The 27,115-nt window shown below is 35.9% G+C and overlaps 1 protein-coding gene across 9 annotated transcripts in view; it reads left to right on the top strand.

Annotated features, from left to right (window-relative positions):
- The window catches only part of nphp4 (nephronophthisis 4), a 296,460-nt gene that overhangs the window by 102,250 nt on the left and 167,095 nt on the right, over positions 1 to 27,115 (top strand). For 5 of the 9 annotated variants that reach the window (XR_012384296.1, XM_073910322.1, XM_068223140.2 and 2 more), the window contains exons 7-8: positions 15,938 to 16,119; positions 21,194 to 21,308. Coding sequence is in view for 8 of the 9 variants with exons in the window: in XM_073910322.1 (XP_073766423.1) it covers positions 15,938 to 16,119; positions 21,194 to 21,308 (297 nt within the window). In the remaining variant the exon portion in view is untranslated. Of the gene's footprint in view, positions 1 to 15,937; positions 16,120 to 21,190; positions 21,309 to 27,115 lie in introns of all 9 variants that reach the window. The other 4 variants (XM_073910321.1, XM_068223139.2, XM_073910319.1 and 1 more) reach the window with 1 other exon arrangement.

The raw sequence follows: 27,115 nt of genomic DNA, 5'->3' as shown, positions 1-27,115 counted from the left end.
CGCAGGTCACTGGTATCCATCGATGTGATATCAATGCTGAAACAATGTGCTGTCCTAGCTTCGACCCGCACATCCGCGAGTTAAATAAGTGGTGTTCTTTTGGAAAGCATTGAAGGCTTTCATGAAGACTCAATCCAACTGTTTCTATTTTTAAAGCCTCTGTTCTGATTCCACCGTCAAAAAAAAACATCAAAGACATTTTGGTTTGAGCCTGAATTCGCTGCTTGTGATGCCAATGGGAGCACGTCTATTCCCTGCAAACTACAATCCCCCCCAAAAAAGTGAAGAAATAAATACAGAACTTTGGGAACGAGGGGACTTAGCCAGCTCTTTTTTCCCTTGCAAACTTGTTCTTGCAAACAGAAATGCTTTAGTCTGAGATATCCACATTAACATGCAAACTGAAAACAGACACTTTTATTACTTAGTCACTGATTCTTAGATTAAACTTTTGCTAAAACCATATATTAAACCCTCAACTTTTGTGCATTTTCTTCATTTCAAGGTAATATTCTTCAACTCTGTTAGTTTTTTTATGTCCTGCCAACTTTGTCTGTTAAATGGCTTGTTGATGCATGACCTGTGATGTCCAGAAATTTCCAATAAATGAGGATGAACTTTGTCGTTACTGTGAGATACACCGTACTGCATTCATCACTCCAAAAAAGCTTCTCCTCCCTTGCTTTCCTTCTCCTTCAGTCTCTCTCTTTCTTTCTCTCACTCACTCAGTCGCTCTCTTTGCTCTGTAAAGCTGGAAATGGGGTATGATTTAACTTCAGGCCATTTCATTGTTCCCTTTAAGCTTCTTAGCTCTAAAATATTCATATTTTGGGCACAGGAAGCGAAATCTGTGACAGCAAAGAGAGCAGACAAGAAGGAGAGTGAGAGGGAAAAAAGGACAAGAGTATGAAACAGAAATAAGATATTTTTGTAGCCGATGTGTTAAGATAAGCTGTAGACAGGCTCGTTTTCTGCGCTTATCTCTTTCGCTTTATCCTTCTCTGCTTTTCTGTCGCTTTTCCGGTTTTCTCTCCATTCGTCACTTCTTTTTAAAGTGGTAGTTTCACTCAAAATAAAAATGCAGTCGTTATTTACTCGCCCCTCATGTTGTTCCAAACTTGAGCGCCTTTTTTTGTTGTGTTAGACTTTCTGTATAATGGAAATGAATGAGGGTTGAGCCTATTTAGCTTCGTAGTGTCAGAAAAGTATCATAAAGTGATCAGTAAAAAGCTAAATTGAAACAGTAAAAGTTAACATGAGAAAGAAACTGAAAGTTTTCTAAAAAGTTGAGACAACATTCCGATGGGAAGCATTTAACATTAGAATTTGAACAGACATAATCAACTTTTTTTTAATGCACGAAGAGCATGGAGGCTTCCAAAGAATATCTAATCAGACAGCTTTAATTATTGATGATCATCTGGATGTGATGAGACTTTTCAACTAGTATAACAAAATAATTTACATTTTTAGACTATCTTTAAATGAAAAATTAAGTGTCAGTGAAGACATTTGCTGCACCCCAATTTGCCTGTACAATATGCTAACAGCTCTTTTTTTGTGTGGAAAAAAGCGTCTGTAACAGAAGAATATGCATGTTTTGGGACATATTATTTCATAAGGGACGGTTATGTTGCTTAGTTATGTGGCCTGTCAATCATCTCAACATATCATCCACATTTCTTTCATGTTTAATTTCCTACCATATTGGAGAAGCAGCAGTGGGTTAATCTGCAGAGAATTTTTTCCTTTAGGTGTTTGCAAAAAAATGCATTCAGAAGTTGATAACCAAACACGTCTTTGTGTAAGTTCACATTGTTGTAGCAGGTGAATTATAATGGCGAAAACATGATTTAAATATTATCCATGACTCAACATCAACATTATCATTTAAATAACTTCTTTAATTAAACCTCTTTACTTAACCATCGGCCTAGTGTGTTCGCTTTCCTTGTAGTTTAAAACTTTTTAACAGCATTTGTAGTTCTAATTGAATTCACATGAGATATGGTTTATAACACGTGGTTCTGCACTTTTCCTCCAGAAATAGTCGACCACCAGGGTAACTTTGGTATATTAATTTCAACACTATGATTTGTAATGTGCTAAATTTATTTTCGAATACTACACTAGTTGACAAAAGTCTTGTCGTCTATCCCAATTTTAAAAGCAACAAGTAATACTTGACTTCTAGTTGATCAATTGGAAAAGTGGCAGAAGGTCGATTTTTCAGATGAATCATCTGTTGAACTGCATCCCAATCATCACAAATGCTGCAGAAGACCTATTGGAATTTGTATGGATCCAAGATTCTCACAGAAATCAGTCAAGTTTGGTGAAGGAAAAAGCATGGCTTGAGGTTACATTCAGTATGGGGGCATGTGAGAGATCTGCAGAGTGGATGGCAACATCAACAGCCTGAGGTATCAAGACATTTGTGCTGCCTATTACATTACAAACCACAGGAGAATACAAATTCTTCAGCCGGATAGCACTACTTCCTATATATCAACCTCCACATCCTGAAAGCAAAAAAGGTCAAGGTGCTCCAGGATTGGCCAACCCCCGTCATCAGACTTGAACATTATTGAGCATGTCTGGGGTAAGATGAAGGAGGAGGCATTGAAGATGAAGAATCTTGATGAATTCTTGGAGTTCTGCAAGAACGCTTTCTTTGCCATTCCAGATGACTTTATTAATAAGTTATTTGAGTCATTGCACAGGTGTATGGATGCAGTCCTCCAAGCTCATGGGAGTCATACACAATATTCATTTTTTTTTCACTATACCATGACTTTATATTCTATACTGTACATTATTTCTGTAAAGTGACAAGAATTTTGTCTAAGCAAAGTCAGACCTTACTGTACTAATTAAATAATTAAAAATCAAGGCATGATCATATTTTATTTTCGTAAAATAAGCGTAACCTAGAGGCCTTTGCCTTTCATATAAGCCCCTCCTGATACCAAATGATCAACTAGAAGTCAAGTTATTATTTGTTGTTCCTAAAACTTGGATAGGCGACAAGACTTTTGTCAGGTAGTGTATATTTATGACAGATAGTATGCCGATTGCGATGTTGTAATGTTCCAAATGTTTTCTGTTTTAAAAAAAAAACTGTTGTTTGAACTCTTTTCTATTAAAGAGACCTGAAAATCTTGTTTTTGCAAAACTATTATGCTCTTTTATATAAAATTTTAGAAAATAAACAGAAAAGTTTCCTTAACACCAAATCGGCATATTAGAAATGTTCCAATGCATAAAATAAAATCATAAAACTCCCCAAATCTGCAATCACATTAGAGTTTGAGCATGCAAAATTCTGTCATATGACAATGCAAGAAAGGGGTGGGATAAAACAAGATGCGGCATTGATAAAAAAAAAGAGTTGCTCCATAAAAGCAGAGGAGTAAAGTTTTGATCTTCTATTGGGCTTATCGCAGGTCAAAGTTCACCAAACTTGAACTTTCAAATGCAGTGACATGCAACAATTTGTTGCACAAGCTTGCATTTCCAAGCATTTATATCCAATCTGGATATGAATAGAAGTGTATGGGGCGACAAGTGCAGTGTGACCGCTGCTCAAGTCTGTACTCTCTGCCTGTTGTGGAAAGTTTGTTGGGTTCAGTGTTAAAGCATACTGCACTAATTATACATCATTATATTGTTATCAACTTGTTGCAGTGAGCTGGTGTGTATGCTGCTTGGTACATTCTCTAGAGAGTAAATTGGCAGTGATATATAAACACACAAAGCTCACTTGATGGGATTTAAACCATGGTGACATACTTGTCTCATCAATGTGTGGTTAGTGGCTCAGCATCTTGCTTGCTAATTTGTTCTCAATGCAAAAAAGTGACACAGATAAGAGTGTTTATTTATTAAGACAAATGAAATGTAACTATGGAAGAAAAGAGAGATGTAGACCTCCTATAAAAGTCTGGGGTCCAACCATGAATAAATTCAATCATCTCATTCTAAAAACGTAGGCCAATATACATTTCTGGAGATCGCGAATTATATAATCAGAGCTACGTATGGTTCCATTTTACCTTTAAAATGAACAATACATGGCAGTATGACGCGATTTATTTTCTCGCTTACCATCTGACCTCTTACTTCCGTATGGACGACTTTTTTGCTGTTACCGGTTTGTCCAGTAGCTTGCCATGTATGTCGGCAGACTTGAGACGCAGAGTGGAGTTGACTGCAAGAATGGGGTTTGAATCTGATGAAGAATTGTTCCAAAAAGCAATACAATAACACAAGCTAAAAAATGAAATAAATAGGTAAATAACAGGGTGAGAATGTGGTACACTATTGGTTGGATTTGGGTAAAGGGGAGAGTGGGGGGATCGTCGATTGGTCAGTCAGTAAGTCATTCAGTCGACAGCGGCCTCTGGTGGATTTACGTGAGAACAGCAGGTGCGAAAGGTACTCACAAGAGACATTTGAGATCTAAAAAAAGAGTACACAGCAATTCACAAAAACAAAAACTGCAAAAAAAAAACAAAAAAAAAAACAGGCCCTGGGACGTATTTTCAGAAATGTATATAGGAGTACGTAATCAGAATGATCCTGGTGCAATCGGTACGTGATAAAAAATACATCAGTTAGTGGTAATAACTTACACAATAATAATTATTATATTAATAATTTTCACAATATTATGTTTTATTACTGTGTCAGTTAAATATAGCCTTGTCAGAATTGTCAGAAAAAGTCAGAATTGAGATATAAACTTTCAGCACTGAGAATGAAAGAGATCATTAAATGTGAGATATCAATTCACAATTTTATAGGAAAAAAACAACCTAGGTTCATTATTGATACGTACCCTTATATAAATTTCTGGAGAGTGGGAAAAACGTCTCGGGCAGTTTTTGTATTTGTGAATCAACCAGAGGCTGCTGTGGACCCTTTTTCAGATCTCGAATTTCTCTTGCGAGTGCCATTCACGTCTGTTGTTCTTGCATAAATCCACCAGAGGGCGCTGTCAACTAACTGACTGAATGACCATCTGAACAACCGATCGATCCCTCACCCACCCCCTTTCTTCAACCCAACCGACAGTGTTTTCAAAAGCAATCCATAACAGGAAAACCCCTCGCAGAAGCCATATTTTTTTCACCAGGTTTTCAGATCTTAACACATTCTCACCCTGTTTTTTTTACTTGTTTAATTGTTTATAGTGACAAACCCCATCATCACGGTCAACTTCTCTCTGTGTCTCAAGTCCACTGAAATGACATGAAGCCATGTGTAGCTCTAGCTACATAATTCACATTCTCCAGAAATGTATATGGGGGTACATTTTCAAAATGAGCCTGTGTCAGACAAAAACTTTTGATTTAAAAACGTTCATAATTTGGACTTTACAAAAATAAAAAGTGACAATTACCTTTTTTCACCTTGGAAACAAGCTTCCATTGTTAGTACAGGTAATTTTAACAAATCTCAACACTGACATCCTCTGAGGCAGCTGAAAAGCCACTTCCGAAACAACGGTGCTGATTTTGAAATAGGAACACAATACAGATCAAAGTCATCTACAGTAAATAAACCAAAATAATTGAGCAATTTGACCCTAAAAAAGCACAGAATGCTCAAACATAGCTATTTTTTTTCATCACTGCAGCTACAGTTTGCACATTCGTAATTTTCAAATATTGTTGCTGAATAATTCACCTCATTTGCTAATGTGTAATTTGATAATTACTGTGTTTGACACCTCTGGCTAGATGCTAACTGTGTTTGAACTGTACACTTCTACATTCATAATAAAGTTAATAAAACCACAACCTGAAGTCGAGGAGGCAAAATATATTTCCCAGTAACAGACATTTTAATCCCTGTGTTCCTCAAAGCGGGATTGTTAATTCCCACATAAATGTGTGCTGTCTTTGGAGCAGAGCCTGTAAGCGGTCCCATCGACCTTTCACAGTCACGCAATTGAAACGCTGAGCTCGGCCACATCACCTGAAGGCTTTTTTGTTGCATGTTTTTGCTGAAAACAAGCACAACGCTACGTGATTTAATTACTTAATTATCTCTCTCGACTGAGAACTCTTTTGTTCGTCAAAACATGCGTTGCTGAAATGAATAATTGCTGAATATAGAGTCTCTGGAGTGCTGTGTCTCTCTGCGCATGTTGCACAGCAGTGTTTTACAGTATTCTTCCATATAATTGGACTTTCAGATTTGTCATGACGCCCACATGTGATTTCAGAATGTTAACCAAAAGTAAAGGCAACAAAAATGCCTGTACCTAACATCTCTGTCACCAACAAGACAGAAAATTCATTGATTGGCTTTTCAAACTGTTAGGTTCACTATATCTTGAATATTTTTTTGCAATGGTAGATCATAAAAACTAGTGAAAGTCTCACCTTTACTTCTGTAAACATTATTGTTAGCTCTCTGCACATTACTGTGTTAAATTCAGTGTTATGTATCTTTTTTTTGTTTGTTTGTGAATTCATATTTGGGCAAAAAGAGTAAAAACATTAACATTGTGATATGTTATTACAATCTAAACAGTTTCTATTTCAGTTTCTATTTTTAAGTAATTTATTCCTCTGGTGAAAAAGCAAAATTTTCAGCTCAGTGTCACATGATACAATACTTAAGGCCCAATCCCATTTCTACCCCTCAACTCTGTCACAAATTCTCTATAGCTTAAAGGTGTAGGGTTAAGGGCAAGGGCTAGATGCCCCTCAAAACAAAGATTTTTCAGGACCACACTTGAAACCAAAGGGTAAGAAAATTTTCCAGAATACACCATCTACAACATCAGCATGGCTGCACATGGAAGTAAAGAGATAAACAAATTAGATTTTTTTTAATTATTGCGAATTTTTACAACAAGCAAACACATTTTAATACATTCATAACCGCATTTGTGTTTTAGCATCATGCTTTAAAAAACCACTAAACCGTAAAAATTTTGCTATCTATAAATCCCAATAACAACCCCTGTATAGCTGTCCTGACTCCCACAACATACTGACCCTCGATGACACTAGGATACCCTGTCAGAAAAGTCTAGTGGCTGGGAATGAGCTTTTTACAGAGTCTGGTATGATCTAATAGCCACATTGAATCGTTATGATAACATAATATCATTGCCTTCAGTGATCTCCTGAAGATAAATACCAAAAAATAATGCAACTAGAATAACTACAGTCGCGATCGTCGATCTCATATAAAGCACGAGATCACGATGAGGTGTGCAGGTGTTGTAGTGCGGTTCCATTTCTTAGAAATAAATTTTGAAGCCCTGCCCCTTTACACTCTATTTCAAGGGCCGAGAGGAATGGGGAAGGGTACAAAAATAGAATTGGGATTGGACTTTAATATGCTTATTTGGTGTTAGAGATATAATATTGGTGATTGTCGTTAAAAGCAGTTAAATAGATTTATGGAAACAATTGTAACGCTTCTTTTTGGTCAATGAGTTTCAATGCAGTTTTACTCAAAATTCTTTATTTTTTTATCAGAAAACCTTCCTTTAATAAACCGGTTACACACAGACCCTTAATTTGAGTGCTCACTCAAAATAAACACTCAAAATATATATATTTTTTTTCAACACCAGAAATTATGTTTTAGGAAATCTAATCAGAACTCAAACAAAAAAAATCTAAATTTTCAAAAATCTAACAAATACACGAATCAGTCCAAACAACATATCTGTCAGCAAAACATGTTCCATCAAGTTTTTTTGGCTCAATTTTTATCTCACATCTAGTTTTTTAAAGCTTTTTTCTTTTTTGGGAAATCTGTACTGTCACAATTTAATGTGATAACCCTTTAAACACTAAAAGCTGATTTATACTTCTGCATCAAGTGTACGTTTATGGTCCGGCGCAGCCTCCACACAGTCACTTAGCCCTTGCCATGGCTGACGCCGACGCTGGCATGCACCTCTCAATAAATGTAACTACATGTTGCAACGACACATCGCGCAAGCTCTTTTAATGGTCGACTTGGTAGTGGAAATGAGTGTGGGCGGTGCTGAGAGCCGCGAGCTTGATGGAGAGATTGTTTACAAGTGTCGAGCCATGTGAAGGAGCAGCAGATGGAAACTTTTGTTTTGTGTTTACCTTATGATTAAAGGTGTTGCACGGTTTTAGCTACTTGTAGCTTTCAAAAATAAAAAATCACCTACAAAGAAACACAAACTTCACGCAAAAGTATAAATGCACGACTGTGCACAAGGCACGCACCCAGAAGTATAAATTTAAGCTAGAAGGAAAACAGAAATTATGGTCCACCCAGAAATTACTGTTTACTTGTCCTTATGTCATTCTAAATCCTTTCCATTTTTTTATTTTATTTATTTATTTATTTTATGATCACCAAGCAGGTGGCACGGTGACTTAGTGGTTAGCACTGTCACTGATTCGAGTCCTGGCAACGTTGGCATTTCTGTGTGGAGTTTGCATGTACTCCCTGTGTTTGTGTGGGTTTCCCCCACAGTCCAAAGACATGCGCTATTGGTGAATTGAATAAATTGTATGGGTGTAAGTTGCTGTATGTGTTTGGGTGCCTCCCAATGCTGCGTTGCAGCTTGAAGGGCATCTTTTGCATAAAACAAATGCTGAAATAGTTGGTGGTTCATTCTGCTGTGATGACCTCTATAATAGAGACTACGCTGAAGGAAAATGAATGAATGAATTATCATCAAACAACAACCCATATTGCATTCTCTTTCTCACACAAACCTATTTATAGTTCATTTTACATTTCACATGTTCATTACAGTGTTTAAACAGCAGATGACAATTGTTTCTGAAAGACTCAAAACTTTTATCATTGAAAAACAGCAAAAGAAAGATTCAAATCTACATGACTAGCAAGAACCCATCAAAACTCATGGAAATTACCATATCTGACCTATTAAGCCTTGAATCGGTCACAAAAACTGCATTACATCCACTTAGATAAAAGGTTTTAGAGGTACTCTGATGGTCGCTGCAGTATACTCTGTGATTCACAATGTAAAGTGGGATACACACGGACTGCTTCTTGTAGGCCTGCATATAAAACACTGCACACAATTGATATGCTAATTGGAGGAGCGATGAGTGGGAGGCCTGAGCAGAGCAGAGCAGAGAGATGCGACTCTCACCCCGAGGAGAAGTGAGAGAGAAAAGCTGTTAGTCCCGTACCTTCTTTTACAGATCCTCTGTAATGCTGCAATTAATAACATCTGACTGCTCCTGCCACCCTGTTTCAGAGCCGATGCATCTTCCAAACTCCAGGTGTCTGCCAAGAGTTTTCACACTCCAATGGCAGCAGGCTGGCATCTAACTAATGCGTTATTGTAAACATGTCTGGACATTGACTTTTACAGACAGCCACTGGACTTGGAAGTCGCTCTCCCAATATTTAGCAACTGGTGACAGTTTTTGGAGACTAGGGTACAAGCCTCTGTGATGGTTTATGTCAAGTAACGTGAAGGGACACTGACAGCTTACAGCTATCAGCCTTTTCTGATTTTGGTAAGACAGATCTGAAGTCACATCTCTAGCACTACAACTAACTGAAGTTACATTTTGTGGCAGCAGTTCAGTGTTTTTTTTTTTTTTTAAATATGTACTGATTTTCAGAATATGTCCGAATTTGTATTATCTGAAAGATGGTGTGACTTACAGTACATTCCAAACTTACAATCAATACCAAGCACACAAAATGTGCCAAGTGCAAACTCGTTTGGATTGATGGCAAATGAGTGACACATTTTTGCTTTCAGTTTCCCTTTAAATTGATTGTTATTTATTTGTTTATTTTGCATTTTTAATTATGCAAATACATAAACAAAACAAATCAAATACAAAAGGAAGGGAAAAAAAAGAATTTCAGGACAGTCAGGAACAGGCTGATTTGTGTTTAAAAAAAACTTTAATTTAATTTAATTTAATTTAATTTAATTTAATTTAATTTAATTTAATTTAATTTAATTTAATTTAATTTAATTATTTAATTTAATTTATTTTGAATAATTTATTTTCATATTTTATTTATTATGCAAAGACACAGAAAAAAATTATAACAACAAAACAGATCAAATACAAAAGGAAAGTACAAAATAGCAAAAAAGAAATACAAGACAGTCAAAAATAGCCAGATTTGTGTCAAAAAATTTAATAAAATACATTAATTTAATTTGCCAAAAATTTTCTTTATTGTGAATAACACTTTAATTTAAGTTTGTTCTCTTCTATTTTTATCCCTTCTTTCAGTTTAGAAAAGAAGTGATTTTCTTGTGGAGTCAGGCAAACTAAAATACATGTTAATAATTTAATTTTAATACATTAATTCATTCCATGTAAATGTTTATTTTTATTTAGGACTACCAGCTGGTTTTTATGCATTATCTGAAATTATTTGGAACTGAAATCTTGACCTGGCAATGTAATATGTTTACAGATGAAATCTTAAACCTTCTGATCTGCTCATAAACACATTTTGGCTGCCCTGAATATATCAAACTTAGTTGAGATTTAGGATTTTAAAACAAGCTGCAGCCAGGTGTGTTGGACAGAGGGAGATGGAGAAGCTGCTTGTGCTTTGGCAACAACATGAGAGACTTGGAAAATGTACAATCATAGAAAAAAAGAACAAAGTGCTGTGGTGAAACCTGTGTTTTGAACATACTGTACCTGTTGAGTGTAGAAAGTGGTTAGATAGCTAAATGTAAATATTACCTGTTGATACTTCATTGACAATCTCCTGCAGGAGATCAAATGATGTGCTTCGCCTACTAAATACTATCATGTGTAATAAAAAAAAGCCAATTCTGTTTTAAAAATATTGTAGTGTGTGCATGTTTGGGATTTGAGGGAAGAAAGTCTGTGAATCTTTTATAATCTGTTAGGATTTCAAAGCTCCCACGGTCTGACTCTGAGCCCAGAATTATTTGGGATTTTTTTTCCCCCTCAAAAATTTAGTTTGTTGCCATTGCAGCTTATTTTTGAACTTATCGGAAAAAATCCACTACGAATAATCATTTTTGTGATCCATGTGTTTTAAAGGTTATTCATGCCATACAATCATAATACCAGCCATGGGAAAACTGCTTTATTACTGTTGTTTTGTTAAAATGTCCATCACATTTTGTTTTAAACAGCTGTGGCAGTTCTCCAGCATTGTTTATTTTAGAGAATCAGTTTGTTCCAACAATTTATTTAAATGAGTCCCTGCACAAAACAAAACAAACATAAACATTTACGTAAATAGTGCTGTTTTTAAGTTAATTACTGTGAAATAATCTGTTTATTTGTCTACGTTTAATGCTGTCACACTAACTGAGACCCAATTTGGAGGCCTGTTTCAGTGGTTCTCTATTGTGGATGCCCCTTTTATTTAACACACCTTATTTACATAATCAGCTCATCAGTAGAGGCTTCAACATTAAAACTGGGTGTATAAAGGTGATAATGCAGGGGTGACATCCAAAATGAAGAGTGCTGTGTTCCTCCATGATCGGGATTAAGAAACACTGCCCTAATTGTGATTTAATTGCTTTCAATTATACTGTAAATTGTTTGCCATTTAGGAAGAAACAGTTTCCCCATACCACAATTACTTACAAAAGCCTCTGTCATGTCTCACAGTTTATCTATATTACAGTGTTTTTAAAGAAAGAAATAACTTTTATTTAGCAAGGAAACATTAAACGTTTCAGATGTGTCAGTGAAGACATTTTAATGTTAAAACACATTTCAATTTGAATAGATTCTGTCTATTTAGGTGTCTTAGGGTAGTTTCACAGATTTTTGTTTTGGAATCTGCCGTGTTTGCTCCATAGCTCAGTTCATTTGGGCATATGTGAACACTGCAATCGCTCTGTACAAAACAATTGGTCTGAGATCGCCTGAACGAGGTGGTCTTGGCTTGGTTGAAACAAACTCTGGTTCATATTTGGTGACTATGTCTGTGGGTTTCACCATTTAAAATTAAAAGTGCACCTTTTCGCTTATAATGTGTAATCGCTCACTGCCACTGTTGCCTCACAGAAAGAAGGTTGCTGGTCCGAGCCCCAGCTGGGTCAGTTGACATTTCTGTGTGGAGTTTGCATGTTCTCCTCATGTTGGCTCTGGTTTCCCCCACACTCCAACGGCATGCGCTACAGGTGAATTGGGTAAGCTTAATTGTTCATAGTGTATGTGTGTGAATGTGAGAGTTTATGGGTGTTTCCCAGTGCTGGGTTGCAGCTGGAAGGGTAAAACATATGCTGGATAAGTTGGTGGCTCATTCCGCTGTGGCGACCCCTGATGAAGGGAATGATTGAATGATAGCTGAGGGGTATCCCGGAAAATAAACCGTGGAACTTTGATTAATGTGAACAGTGTTTACTCACATATGACAATGTTAGCCTGTTTAGAAACATTGCTGTGTGAAAGTGAACTGCACCAAGAACAAAAAAGCAACATTAGAATGATTTTATTACCTGTTTCGTAATAAAACGATGGATCTTCAAATGTGAAAGCACCATTATAATTCTGCATACATCGTTTACCCTTTTGGTAAAAAATGACTGCCTTCACTAAACCTTTAAAACAAAGCAACTAAATTTTGTCCCAATCAAAAAAGTTTTTAGCAAAATGGTATTCTTAAAACTTAAAGCAGCAGATTCTTATTTTGTGTTTGTTTGTGGTGTAAGAAAATGATTTTAAAGCTGGCTGGTCAAAATTGATCCGAAGGACAACTGTTGTATCCTAAATGTGTACAAGCTTCATTAAAATGTGAAAATAGAAAATGTTAAAATGGTCATTTTTGACTTATAAGTCAACTGAATGGTTTATCGAACTAAATCAAAATGACATTTTCCCTCTTTTAAAACTTTGTTGAACAATATTCCTTGAGCTTCAGTCCAGCATATAGTTCAAAGATTTCCAAAGGATCATGACTACTTCATCAGTGACACTAAACACTGGAGTTATGATGCTGAAAATTTGCTTTGACATCACAAAAATCAATTACCCTTAAATATATATGTAAATATTTCATAATATTGTTGTGTTACAATATTTTAATCATAGTGAGCATGATCTTTAAAAAAAAATACCTTAAAAAAAGACCTTAAACATTTGAACCATGCTAAACTATGTAGGGAACTAGATTTTATAGTAAAGAAATTTGACTGTGGTCACAACATCTGACAGAAGAGTCTTTGTTAATGCCAATTTATAACATTCTATCATCTCAGAACCTATTGCAAAAAAAAAAAAAAAAGAAAAAAAGTCAGTGGAAATATAATTAATCTCAACATATTTGCCACATGCCTTTCTTTGCCTTGAGCCAGTTCAATTCCTTCTCTGTATCTTTCCCCCCTGCAAGTTCTAAACTCTCTCTGCTTACCAGAGAAATGCCATTCAGATTCAGTCTCAAGGATAGAACGGATCAATAGAGCTTACATGTCTCTCTCGCTCTCCAGCACAGAGGAGTCGGAACTGTGCAGCTTTCAAACGCAATCCACACGTTCCTTTCTCATTTCTCCTCTGAGGATTAAATGGTAACAGGCCCAGCCAAACACTCTCTTCTCTTTGGCAAAACATACATGGAATTCCTCTCACGTGTATGTGTACACAAACACACGTTCCTGTAATCATGCAGAAATGTCCATCCTAATCAGAATGGCTTGTGAATTCTCATCACGTGCAGTGTTGCGGAAGGTTACTGTTAAATGTAATGCATTAAAATTTTGTATTTCTTCCTAAAAAAACTAAATAGACATGACCCTGGACCACAAAACCATTCTAAATATTTGTACATTTAGACATCATTTGAAAGCTGAATAAATTAATTTCCACTGATGCATAGTTGTTTGGATAGGACAATATTTGGCTGAATTTTGAAATCTGAGGGTTATAAAAAACAAAACACAGAAAACAAACAAAAAATGCTTTAGTTTAGGGAATAAAGGATTCATAAAAATAAACAACAAAATCATAAGTTAAGGGCACTTGAGAAGTAAAAAAAATGAAAAAGCCCGTTTTAACATGGCTATTATATATATATATATGTATGTATATATATATATATATATATATATATATATATATATATATATATATATATATATATATATATATATATATATATATATATATATATATATATATATATTTATATATATATATATATATATATATATATTATTTGAATACTCAGTGTCACATGACTTAATTAAATATCTAAACAATACAGAAAATAATATATCCAACACAATAAAGACAACTCAACAGTAATTATCAATATAGTAATGGACGAAATAAAAAATGGAGAACATCATTATAAAGTTGTGCAAATTAATTTATTAGCAATATTACTAACCAAAAGTTCAATTTGTATAAATTTATGGAAGAAAAAAACATGTCTTGATGGAAGATGAACTTTACCAAATATTGTAAAATTGTAAAAATCATCATATTAACAATGTACTGTATTTTTGGTTATTCTCACAATGAAGGCTCACACATTATGTGCTACATTACTTTTGAGCGTCTTTTCGTCATCTGGGTTGGACTGACAAATGTACACAAAAAGTGATATGTGAAGTAGCGCTACTCAATATTGATAAAAACATACATTGTCATATTTTGTTTTTCTGCGAAATACATTTCGGTATAAACATAAATTCACATAGGATAACCTAAATTACTCTACTTGGAAATAATTCCTACATCTGCATAAAACACAATAAACATTTTGCAAGCATAGTGTTTTATGGTTTTCTATAAAGTCCAACGGTATTTAAGAACATAAACAATATTAATCAAATGTAAAATAACACTGAATTGTCTTTTTGGTATAAATAACGCATTCATTCATTCATTTTCTTGTCGGCGTAGTCCCTTTATTAATCCAGGGTTGCCACAGCGGAATGAACTGCCAACTTATCTAGCACATTTTTACGCAGTGGATGCCCTTCCAGCTGCAACCCATCTCTGGAAAACATCCACACACATTTACACACACACACTCATACACTACGGACAATTTAGCTTATTCAATTCACCTGTACTGCATGTCTTTGGACTGTGGGGGAAACCGGAGTACCCGGAAGGAAACCCATGCAAACGCAGGGAGAACATGCAAACTCCACACAGAAACGCCAACTTAGCCGAGGATCGACCCAGCAACCTTCTTGCTGTGAGGCGACAGCACTACCTACTGTGCCACTGCGTCGCCCACGGTATAAATAATAAAATGATAATAATCTTGGTTAAATCTGTAAACTTTAGAATTTCTTGGTTTAAATTCGCTAGATATCTTGAAAATCTTTCACTCTATCAGGGTTGAACTTTGTGATGGCTCCATAAATCACATTTAGAAATGTGGTTTTTGGTGATTCACACATTGTGAAATGGATGCTGAAACAATATATTGTGCAGTCGTAATGTGAACTAAGGCTGAACTTACACTATGTACAGTTGCCTTGAACCGTCTTTAATAGACTGAGAGATTTCATTCATTGAACAGTAGGAATAATTAATAAATCCGTATCAAACAGTCCCTTAAAAGTCACGTCTCGCTTTCAGTTTCGGACTCAGGTACGTTTTGCACTCACACACAAGCGCACCACGCCAAAGCCCAAGTGAACCATGCTCAGACCACTCACACTTCTCAAACGATCCGGGAAATGGGCTTTGGCATGGTTCGGATAGCATAGTGTGATTAGGCCCTAAATAAACCAAAAAAGTACCAATGGGTGCTGTAATTTTTAAATCTTTATTTGTTCCACTAACATGTGAGCCCTGTTGAGCAGGTCCTTGAACTCCGCTGATTGGCCAGAGTGTTGCGAATCTGTAATCACAATCATCAATCAGTAATAAAATAAACATTACTTGAAAAAAGTAGTTTGATTACGTAACTTATGTTACTTGTATTGCGTTATACTCATAACGTGTGTTTTTCTCCACAGAATAGGGGTGCAGAAGGAAGGTCAGTTGTGGTGCAGGAGCGCAGGCTGCTGGTTGGGGTTCATAATGGCTGGGGTTGGGTGGAGAAGCCTCAAGTTTTGGTGCTGGAACGTGATTCTGGAGGAACTGAAGCAGCCAAGGCTCGTGGATCCAGCTTCAGGCAGACCTCCACAGACAAACTCAGGTGCGTAGTCTGTCCATCTGGCACAGTCATTTCCTATAATTCTCAGAAATATTGCACACTTCAACGTCCTGGATCTCTAATGATCTGTTTGTCTTTGCAGCTGCATTCAATTATAATAGTCAGAATTCACATGCTGCTGTCTATAAAGAGATCATTTATTGATTTGCGTTCCCCTGGCTTGTATTGGATGTTCTCATAATCCATTTATTTCCCCTATGTTCTTTCAAACTTGCATTGATTTTCTTTAAAAGGATCTCAAAATATATTTTTGAGGGATGTTGATTTTGCTTTTCCTCACACAATAAAACAATGACCAGGCCCTGTCAGCCACCAAAATGGACATAAATCACAGTAATCAAGAGGTGTGCACATAATGTTTTGCCAGCATATGTGAAGCAGGCCAGTGTTAATAAATCATTGTATATATTATTACCTTTATTTTCAGAATCCATGACTTTAGTGTCTAATGATCCTTTACAAACCTTATTTAACCTTATTGTCAGTGTTGCAAACATGTGAAACTGGCATTTTATATAAATTAATGCATCATTACTGAGTTAAATTATTATTTTCTTCTTCAGAAAAGAACTAATCTCTGTGTATGCAAACAACTCAATGTCTTTTTTTCTTGTTAGGGTCTTTAATTATAGTTTTAAATTCATTAAATGTTACATCCATTGCAAAATATTAATGTATTCTTTAGATTTTTTTTTTTTCATTGCAAACATCTAAGCATTGCTAAAAAAAAGAAACATTTTCTTAGATGCAAAATAAAGAAATTTAATCTAGCTGTCTGAGAAATTAAGGACAAAATTACAAACAAAACAAAATTAAGAGAGAAATAAACAGTTGTGTATAAAATTCTTAATAACTTACTTAACTTTTTTAATGATGATAAATAGTAAAATGAAGGAAAAAGTAATGGAGATCACTTCAAAGCTATAATTTAAACTTTGAAGTTTTGCTTATTCAACTTATGGTCTGCTCCCTGTTAGTTTAGATTTAGAGAACATACTACAATCCCTTTAAACTCTTCATGTTTTCTTTGCTTGTTCTTCAGAAGATCTTTAAAAGTCTCACATTTCGATTCATAAACCTGCTGAGTTCCTGACCCATATTTAGCTATTTTATTAATGCTACTTTAATATTTTGATGTATATAAATCTGATTTATTATTAGATTTAGTCATTTTTGTCCAGTAAGTGCAGTGTTCATTGTAAACACATAATGGGCCCGTTTCAGAAAGGAAATTATGTGTTAACTCTGAGTATGTTAATGGCGGCACAGGGCGCAGTTGGTAGCGCTGTTGCCTCACAGCAAGGTCACTGGTTCAAGCCTCGGCTGGGTGGGTTTGCATTTTCTGCCCATGTTGACATGGGTTTCCTCCGGGTGCTCCGGTTTCCCCCTCAAGTCCAAAGACATGCGCTATAGGTGAATTGTGTAAACTACATTCTCCTTAGTGTATGTGTGTGAATAAGATTGTTTCAGTGTTTTCTAGTACTGGGTTGCAGCTGGAAGGGCATCCACTGCTTTTTACAGTAATTCAATCCATAAATAAAACTTGTATCAGAACTGCAGCAATGTTTTGTTAGTTTCTCATCCTTTAAGAAAACGGTTGATGGTCGCCTAACAACGACACAGGAGCACGACTACAAACCATGTTAAAAAAAGCTATGCTAAAGAAAGCGACGTACCTTGCTGTAGATTAAACAGATATAAGAATTCCTTTTATCAAATGATCATTAGCTATTAAATAATAGGGGTGGCTTAGACTGAAAGTGAGTTAGATTTTTTTATTGAAATACTTAATGGCTTTTTGTGTGTTGTATTGTTTTTCCATGTTTGTGATGACTGCAGCTGAGGGCAAGAGCCCAGGACAAATTTCCATAACTGGGTCAATAAAGTTTTACCTTACCTTACCTCAGGCTTTCCACATGCTTCTAAATGCAAAGTATTTGCACTTACAAATTATCTGGTTCTGAGATACATCAACCTTCCTCTATCCAAAGTAATTCCAGACCAAAGTTGTTGACTTTTTTTGGCACCAAATCCTAATGTGCTGAACACACCCATCACTGTATAGACCAGGCGTGACCAACCCTGTACCTGGAGATCTACCTTCCTGCAGATTTCAGTTGCAACCCATATCAAACACACCTGCCTGTAATTATCAAGTGCTGTTCAGGTCCTAATTAATTGGTTCAGGTGAGTTTGATCAGGGTTGGAGCTGAACTTTGTAGGAAGGTCTATCTCCAGGATCAGGGTTGAGCACCACTCGTATGGACCATTTTAATGTGGCTATGTCACTAGCCCATAAACATTTCCTGCTTGTTACCGAACTATTTTATAACTGTAACAAGAGGCAATTTAATTTATCTTAATGTTAAAACGGCTGCTATAACATAGTTTATCAATGTGTGGACCTTTTTAGATTATTGGAAGCTATGGAAATTCAACATGTAATACAGGAAATACATCTCAAATGTAATGTAATACAGGAAATACGTCTCCTGTTCTCGTACTCTGTTTAGGTACGCTGCATTATGTTCAAATCAAATGAAGCGCACAGCCCCAGATGTAAGATCCTGATGACCATTAAATGTGTCCTAACAGTGTTGTTAAAAGGGTCGATATATTGTTGGTTAAACCTCATAAAAAAACTGTAAATAGAAACTGAGAATGGGTTGAACCATCTTTACTAAAACAGGCTCCAGGATTGAGATTTTTCAAAACCTCTTAATTTTTATCCCAAACGAGACCAAAAGCACTTCAGTTTTAAAACAATATAAGTGTGCATAAATGTGCTGAATATTATAATTTTTTTAAGTAAACACTCTTTTGTCAGAGAGTTCCAGTGTCTCTCCATGATCTACTCTATAATTCTCCATCTGCACTGTTTCACTGACTTTTAACTCTCAGACTCACACCGGTTCTTCTCCCTAGTGCTTATCCAGCAGACCCCTGTATCCTCACCGCACCTCCTTGCTTTTCATCTCACTTCCATCTCTTATTCAACACAGTCCTTATCAAAAATGGATTTTTAGGGTGATTTACAATTTCTCTCTGGATGTTAAATATTTTAAAAGCGTCCTTTTTTCCTCCCCAGAAAGTATTAAAAAACTGTCCCACATTCTAAATTAAGATTTCCCGCTCTTTGTTTAATTAAAACATAGATAAGCTCTGCAAGTTCAGTTTGATTGTCGATGCCCGCTTCTCTCCATCTGCTGGAGTCACTGCCATGTAAGATCTTACAGAACAAGTCACAAGCATCATTCGTTTGCGGTGAGAAAACGAAATCTATAATTACCCAATGAGAGAAATTAGGTGTCTGAGAAGAGTGGAGCATCGCATTCTGCCCTTTATAAGAGGGAGAAATTGGATGTAATTATGGAGATGTTAGCTCTAAAAAAACTTGTGCTGCACGTTCCCGACAACACTGCTGGGGTGACGGCAGCAAAGGCGTCTATGAGAGTGTGTGAAAACCAGTCAGGAATGATGCAAACGATCTGACGCCTGCCTGCCAGTTTCTAGATGAGAGTTTGACATGAAACACGTGCCTGGAATTTCAACACCTTGTAGTAATACTGTCTGAACTAACTTTTTTGGGAGATGGGGTTTAATTTCATAGCTTTTTTTCATATAATTTTTGGTAAAAGTGATAGCAACTTAATTTTGCAGTTTGAATTTTTTTGTACTGTGCTGTGGATTTATCTTTTTTTCTGTGCTTGCTTATGTAAAAAGCTGTAATATTCTAATTGGCTTGAATCAAGCTTTAAAGGCAAAAACATGATGACTAAAGACTCTGTCATAGCAAAAACAAAACAAAGAAAGTCATTATAAAAAATAATTGTAATTATTACAGCAGCACACGATGTTAGCATGATAATAGGTGCACACGATTTAAGAGCGACAACTTCTATCTTGAAACTTTGTGTTCTTTCTCGTTTAGCTTTGTGTGCATTTCCAAAGCCCATTTAGAAAATGAATGTGGCAGACCTGCTGTCTATGTACTCTAGCATCAGATTTATTAGAGTTTTAATAATTACATATACTTCCATTCAAAAACGCAAGTCTGGCAATTTTTTTAAAGGTGTTTTGAAGAAAGTCTGTAATGCTTACCAAGGCTGCATTTGATCTGTTATTATTTAATTGTTTTATATTTTGATATCTAATTCCTATTTATTTTTGCTAATAAAAATCATTATAATTGTTGAAAACACAGAAGCCTAGTATTTTTGTAAAAACTGTAATATATCATAAATTATCAAATATTATATAGTATATTTATATATGAATATCAATGATGAAACTTTAAAATCATTTATGTAAATTAATAAAATTAAAAATGAAAAAATAAATATATATATTAGAGAATGAATGTTAAATCATATTGCATTACATTATATTAAATGTCTGTAAAAAATCTGAATTGTGTAATTGTTGAAATTATTTATTTCTATATTTATAATTATATATTTGAATATTTATTTACTATTATTTTTTTTGCTCTAAATATTCTTCAGTGAGTGCTTATTGTTATGTTTATGCTGTCCTTTTTGCATATTTTTGTAATGTGTTTTACAATGTATAAATAAAACATCAAACAAAAGTCTGAAAAAACTTGAAAACTATTTTAGCGTTTTTCTTTTGCTTCACATATTACACTATTGTTTATCAATTAAATGTATAAATTAACTCTTTATAATAAAAATAAAAATACATATATTATATTATATTATATTATATTATATTATATATTTTATATTTTATATTATATTATATTATATTATATTATTAAAAATAACAATGAAAAAAAATTTTTTTCAGATACTTTTAACAATAAGCAGCTCAAAAACTAATGGGAATCCTGTATATGGCTGTATTTAGCAGTGCAATGTGGGATTGATGCTGTGCTTTCCAATCTCAGAACACAGCAAACTGTGACACCTCTGTTAATGAATGTCACTTGACTAGTGTTTTTGGGTCAGTGTGGGTGTGTAGGTTCATTACACAAGATTCCATGCTGAGCTCTGATATTTCGGTGATCTCACACTCTTCTTTCTCCCTCCAGCAGTGATGGACTGTCTCTTCGTGGCGGTGTGCAGCTGAAGCTGATGAGGGACGTGGATTTCAGCATTGTCTTCCAGCTCCAGTATGTTTTCTCATGTCCACTGGCTGTTGATGGGCAGGTGAGTCATATGCTAATAATGCACCTCTCAAAATGTCTTTCCCGGCTTCACTCAAGTGAACACGATATGAAGAGTGAATATCTTGTTTAATGGTATCTCTTTTTTTTTTTGCCCTTCAAAATTTATATTTCAGAAATTTTGCTAATAATGCACCTCTCAAAATGTCTTTCCCGGCTTCACTCAAGTGAACACGATATGAAGAGTGAATATCTTGTTTAATGGTATCTCTTTTTTTTTTTGCCCTTCAAAATTTATATTTCAGAAATTTTGCTTATGAAGCGATTCCAAAAATAATTTTGAGGACCAGACTGTTTACTTGTGTTTACCTGCAGTCTGCAGGCACAGATTCACTTCCAGCTGTTGAAATGTGTGGGAAGAAGTTACATTAGATTGATCAACCCACTCTGAAATATAGAGCATGGTATTTCGTTTTTAGACCCCCGGCTCTCACCTTGGTATGCGTGAAAATTCCAGCCAGGATTTTGGGGATGGCCTTACATCATTTAGGGACAATAAAAGTTTTTTATTAATTTATTTTTTCTAGACTTGTCTTTAGGGAACTGCACGAATAAACCCTAAGGTTGGTGTATTACGCAATATGAATATAGTAGCCATTACTTTGCTTTCATGACAAGTTCATCATAATATAACACAGAGGTTAAACAATTTTTTTCAGCCTGCTAATGTGATGAGTTGTTATTAGAAGAGACCAGGAAGGGTGTTGGGGTGTGATTAGTAAGTTTCTGTTTCTTCCCTAGCAGTATATTTGGTAGGAAACATTAGGATGTGGCTTTGTTTTTGGACGTAAACATTTTGGCTCAGTTTCACAGACAAGGCTTAGCTTAAGCCAGGGCTAGGCCTTATTTAAGTGAATGTTTTTAAGCAGCTTTCATAAAAATTTACTTGTACAAACACAATACTTGTGTGCATCTTGGATCAAAACAATGACCAGTGTATTTTAAGATATTTCACTTCTAGTTATTTTCAGTTAAGACAACTCAAGTTTAATCTAGACTTGTCCTAATTCTTGTCTGTGAAACTGGGTCTATATGGAGCAGTCAAGGCTGAAGTGAATATTGTTGGTGTCTCTACAAGGAATGATTACAGTACAATAAAAGTAAACTTTAAGTCATTGAAAACAATCTGCATACACGTGTTTGCAATGTTGATAATAGCCAGACTGTTTTGGCAAGACAACTGGCTCTACATAGCTACTGCAATTGAAAGAGTTGCTTTTGGGCATCGGTGATGAGAATTTACCAATGGTAGTCCAAAGGCTGGTTTATACGCCACGCATCCGAAAGTTTGTGTTTGGGAGCACATGACATCATTTTGGCTGTTGGTGAGCACACTTTTTTTGTAACGTTTTGGAGCTGAATCTGGCCGAGCTGGGGGAGTTTGTATGTGCAACACCTAGAAATCCAAAACAACCGCTTGATGTGAAGTGCTTGAGGTTTCTTTTGAAGCTCTGAGGAAAAACAAGGCATATATTTAGTGCAATGGTTGTCCAGGGCTTTTTAAGGAAATAATTGTTTATTTATATATTAGAAATGCAACGATTGCAGATTTTGGTTGTACCTTTGTCACAGGTTCACGGTTATCATGATTATTATGCATTCATTAATTTCAAAACACTACTAGTTTAGTATTACTAGTCACATGAAAACTCTTTATATTACTCCTCATATTGCTACTCAGTAATTAATTAATACAGCGCATAATAATAATTAAAAAAACAAAGAATAGTCAAATTTTTTTTTTTGGACTCTGGAAAATAAGTTAAAAAAGTTTTGGACATTTAAAAATAAATAATAATTTTACACTCAAAATAAATGACAGAACAACAAATAAATAAACTAATTAAATATTAATATAATTGTATGTATTATAAAATATTAATATTATTAAATAAAATTATTTGTCTTATGTGAATTTAAGCTACATATTAGCTAATATCAAATATAGTCATGGCTGCTGAACCTCTGTCTGAAAGGCACTTTTTATAAACTATATTACAAAATAGTTTTTGTCATGTGACTTGCGGTGCGCTCTCGGCATTCTTTCAACTAGATGTGTCTGGAAAGCGCGAGTGCGTTACACCCAATATGTGCAAGTAACCGCATGCCTCCATTAGAAATAACCAACTTGCATGGGCAAATGACGCAGTATGTGAACGGCCTTTAGTTTATAGCATCAGCCACAGTTAATCCAGTGTGCATGCATATTAGCCTTGGTGTACAAGCTCTGAACTTAACTATTGCACAGTTGGCATAGCTTTGTTTAGTTGCAGTAGTTTTGTTCCATGCAGAAACACAGTGTTGAGAAGCCTTCACGATTAATTAACCGTGATGAATTAAAGTTCAGTTAACAGTGAAATCAGTTAATCGTTGCATCCCTAATTTATATTGTATACATTTTTTTTTCATTAATCATGCAGTTAGCTGGTATATATAAAATGTAACCTAAGTCACCATTTTACCAACTATACTAAAAGCAAACATTTTCATGACTGTCCTCCAAAATTATCCACAACTTATTTATTTTATATATACACTGTGTAGTTAAATTCATTCATTCATTCATTCATTCCTTCATTCATTTTTACTAATCTTTCATCATGACAGTTTTTCCGAGTTGCTCATTGTTGTTACAAATAATAGTACAATGTTAAGCATGTGAGGTATTATAGCCTTCACAACTCCTGGAGTGGAGGCTTGCGCTGCACAGCCAGGCAAAAGTATAAATAAGCCTTAAGGACGGACAAACCACAAACCAATGGCAGAATGTTGGAAGCCTAAAGCTCACTGTACAAATACATTGAAGGTTAAACTGCCTCAAAGTTCTATTGTGGCACAAAGCACACAAAGTTTTAATGATGGGGATGGGAGAAATGTGTCACAATACACAGTGCATTGCACCAATTGCTCACAGTACCTATGATGACCCCTGTCCACAGTCAAAAGCTCTGGACAGTGTTCTGCTGGGAAACCTTGTGTCCATGATGCGGGCATACATTTGTCAGATACTACCTGCCTAAACACTGCTGCAGCCTGCCAAGCTGCACACATTGTCCAGGAATGGTTAGGAGAACATGTTGAGGAGTTCAAGGTGTTGCTCCGGCCTCCAAATACCCCACATCTCAGTCCAAATGAGCATCTGTGGGATGTGCTGGACCAGCATGTTTGATCCACTGTGCCTTGGTGGATACTAGGCTTGAAAGGTCTGCTGGTAATGTCCAGGAGCCGGATAAACAGGACACCTTCAGGGTTCTTGTAGAGTCAGTGTCCCAGTTGGTTCGCATTGTTTTTGCTGCACATTGAGGACCAACAGCATATTATTTGGCAGGTGATCATAATGTTATTTTGGCAGGTATCTAGGGGGTGGTTTAACTGGTCATTTCATTCATTTTTTCAGATTGGCTATCCGATTGTGAAAAGGGCAAGTGTAAATGCTCCCCTAAATGCATTAGGAATCCATTTGCTCAAACCACTTCAGGAGGTGGTCTGTGACACATTACAAATGAAAATGGACATGTCCAAATGTATCTTTGTTGAAACTACTTTTGTTAATTTTATATCTACTAAAATGTAAACAAACAAAAGTGTGTGCATGTTATATTCTATATAGCACTCACATATAATGCACTAATGCAACATGCAATGCAATGCCATAGATCAGTGGTCCTCAATCACTGGGCTGTACCGGTCCATGGATCAACTGGTACCAGACAGCACAAGAAATCCTTAATTAGTTCTGTTTTATTTATTATCTGAGTCTAAACTATCTTTTATTTTGATTGCATTGTGGTCACTTGAGCACCAAAATTTAACACACAAGCAGAAAAATAAGTTAGAAACGGCCATCTTTGAAAAGTTTCTTTGCTAAGGAGAAAAGGCCCAGCGAATGGATCCGCAGCCCATTTGTCAACAAATCAGGTGAATCCACCATGTTTTGGTTGCAAGAAGAAGATCAACTGCTGGAGATCGCAAAAAACGGTGGCCTTTTCGCATATCGCAGATTTTCTAGAGTTTGCACAAGTTTGTTTTTTCCAATGGAGGTGCACACAAGCGACGTGACGCGCTCACCCCCTCCAGACCCACACAGTTGAATAAATTCCAGGAGTGCACCACGAGTCATGTGACAAGAACTGACTGATCAGCTTCAGCTTGCATGGAACATATACACATATACACATTTCAACAATCAAATCAATTACAGTTTTGAAAGATGGCTTGAATTTATCTTATAATGACAGTAATCAGTGATGCAGTGATGCAGTAGGTAGTGCTGTCACCTCACAGCAAAAAGGTAGCTTGTTTGAGCCTCAGCTGGGTCAGTTGGTGTTTCTGTGTGGAGTTTGCATGTTCTCTCTGCGTTCGTGTGGGTTTCCTCCAGGTGCCCTGGTTTCCCCCATCGTCCAAAGACATGCAGTACAGGTGAATTGGGTAGGTTAAATTGTCCATAGTGTATGAGTGTGAATGAGTGTGTATGGATGTTTCCCAAAAAAAAAAATGCTGGATAAGTTGGCGGTTCATTTCGCTGTGGCGACCCCAGATTAATAAAGAGACTAACCCAAAAAGAAAATAAATGAATGAATGAATGACAATAATCACAGAGCCTATATGAAATCATTTGTATGCAGAATAATATGTACTGTATAGCATACGTTTCTATAAAAATAATAGTAATAATAATGAAATGAAATATGGTGTATCTCATGCTTTAGTTAAGTCAACCTAGTTACATTTGCATAAGGGCGGACGCAGCCATTTGAATCTTTTTGGCTCGAGATTTCCGGTCTCATTCACTTCCATTAAAAACAGCTCGTTTTGCTACTTGATGTTGCAAACTGATAACTTCTTATTATATTATTCTACTTTGTTTGTATAGTGATGCAAGTTGTTTGACCGTTTTCTGCCGTTTATTATTCCTAGCCATTTCTCCCATAGGCAACTGAATCGGAAGTTCTAAAACAATGGCAAAAATGAGCGCACACCCACATTGAAGAACAAGGTCAATAGCGTAGGATTTGATGATCAGATCGTTTAGCTGAGATGCATTTATGTGGCGAAATATAAATGAAAGCGTTTTAACAAATCAGATAACTGTCTGATCAGAGAAAACCAAGAGTAAATTGGCCCAAAATGCCATATTCGTCATTTTGAATGTACTGTGCATTTTGTAAGTAATGAACTTCAATGATATTTATAACTGCACCAAATGACAACATTGTTGCGTCAAAATATCTCCACTTAAGCTTTGCTATTATATTGAAGAATTTAGTAAGTTTGAGACCTCCATCCAGTGGAGTCCAGTGAACTTTTGTGACAAGGCCCAACTACTGTAACTCCAAGTCCTCAGGGATGGAGGAGAGTTTGCCTTTTCTGTTTAGAGCTCTTTCTAATTGAGAATGGATCTGAGCGATAACTCTCTCTGTCACACTCTCACTCTTTCGCTTTCTCCCCTCCCTTATCTCACTCCCTCTCTCTCTCGAGTATTGCCATGTCTCTCATTGCCTCTCCCTGAGGAAATTAAACAGCCATCCTTGACCAGACAGCCTCAGTAAATAAACATTTTGGGGTGGGGAGAGATTGTGGGGCAGAATAAAAGGGACTCTCAGGTTTCAGGCAGCAAGCACAGAAGCAATCCAATCAGGCTTGATTCATCCGGCCGGTCCCCCATCCTGGCGCTTCTTTGCTCAGGGCTCTGGTTCAATCTTAACACCCTCAGGATTAGCCCCGTCTAATGAAATGACACAAATGCGCCTCTTTAGTCTATCTAGAACAGTCTCAGCACACACGCAGTTG

This window comes from Danio rerio, chromosome 8, assembly GCF_049306965.1.
Source record: "Danio rerio strain Tuebingen ecotype United States chromosome 8, GRCz12tu, whole genome shotgun sequence".
Classification (NCBI taxonomy): domain Eukaryota; kingdom Metazoa; phylum Chordata; class Actinopteri; order Cypriniformes; family Danionidae; genus Danio; species Danio rerio.
The sequence above is the reverse complement of the archived record's forward strand: the minus strand, read 5'-3'. Positions and strand labels throughout refer to the sequence as shown.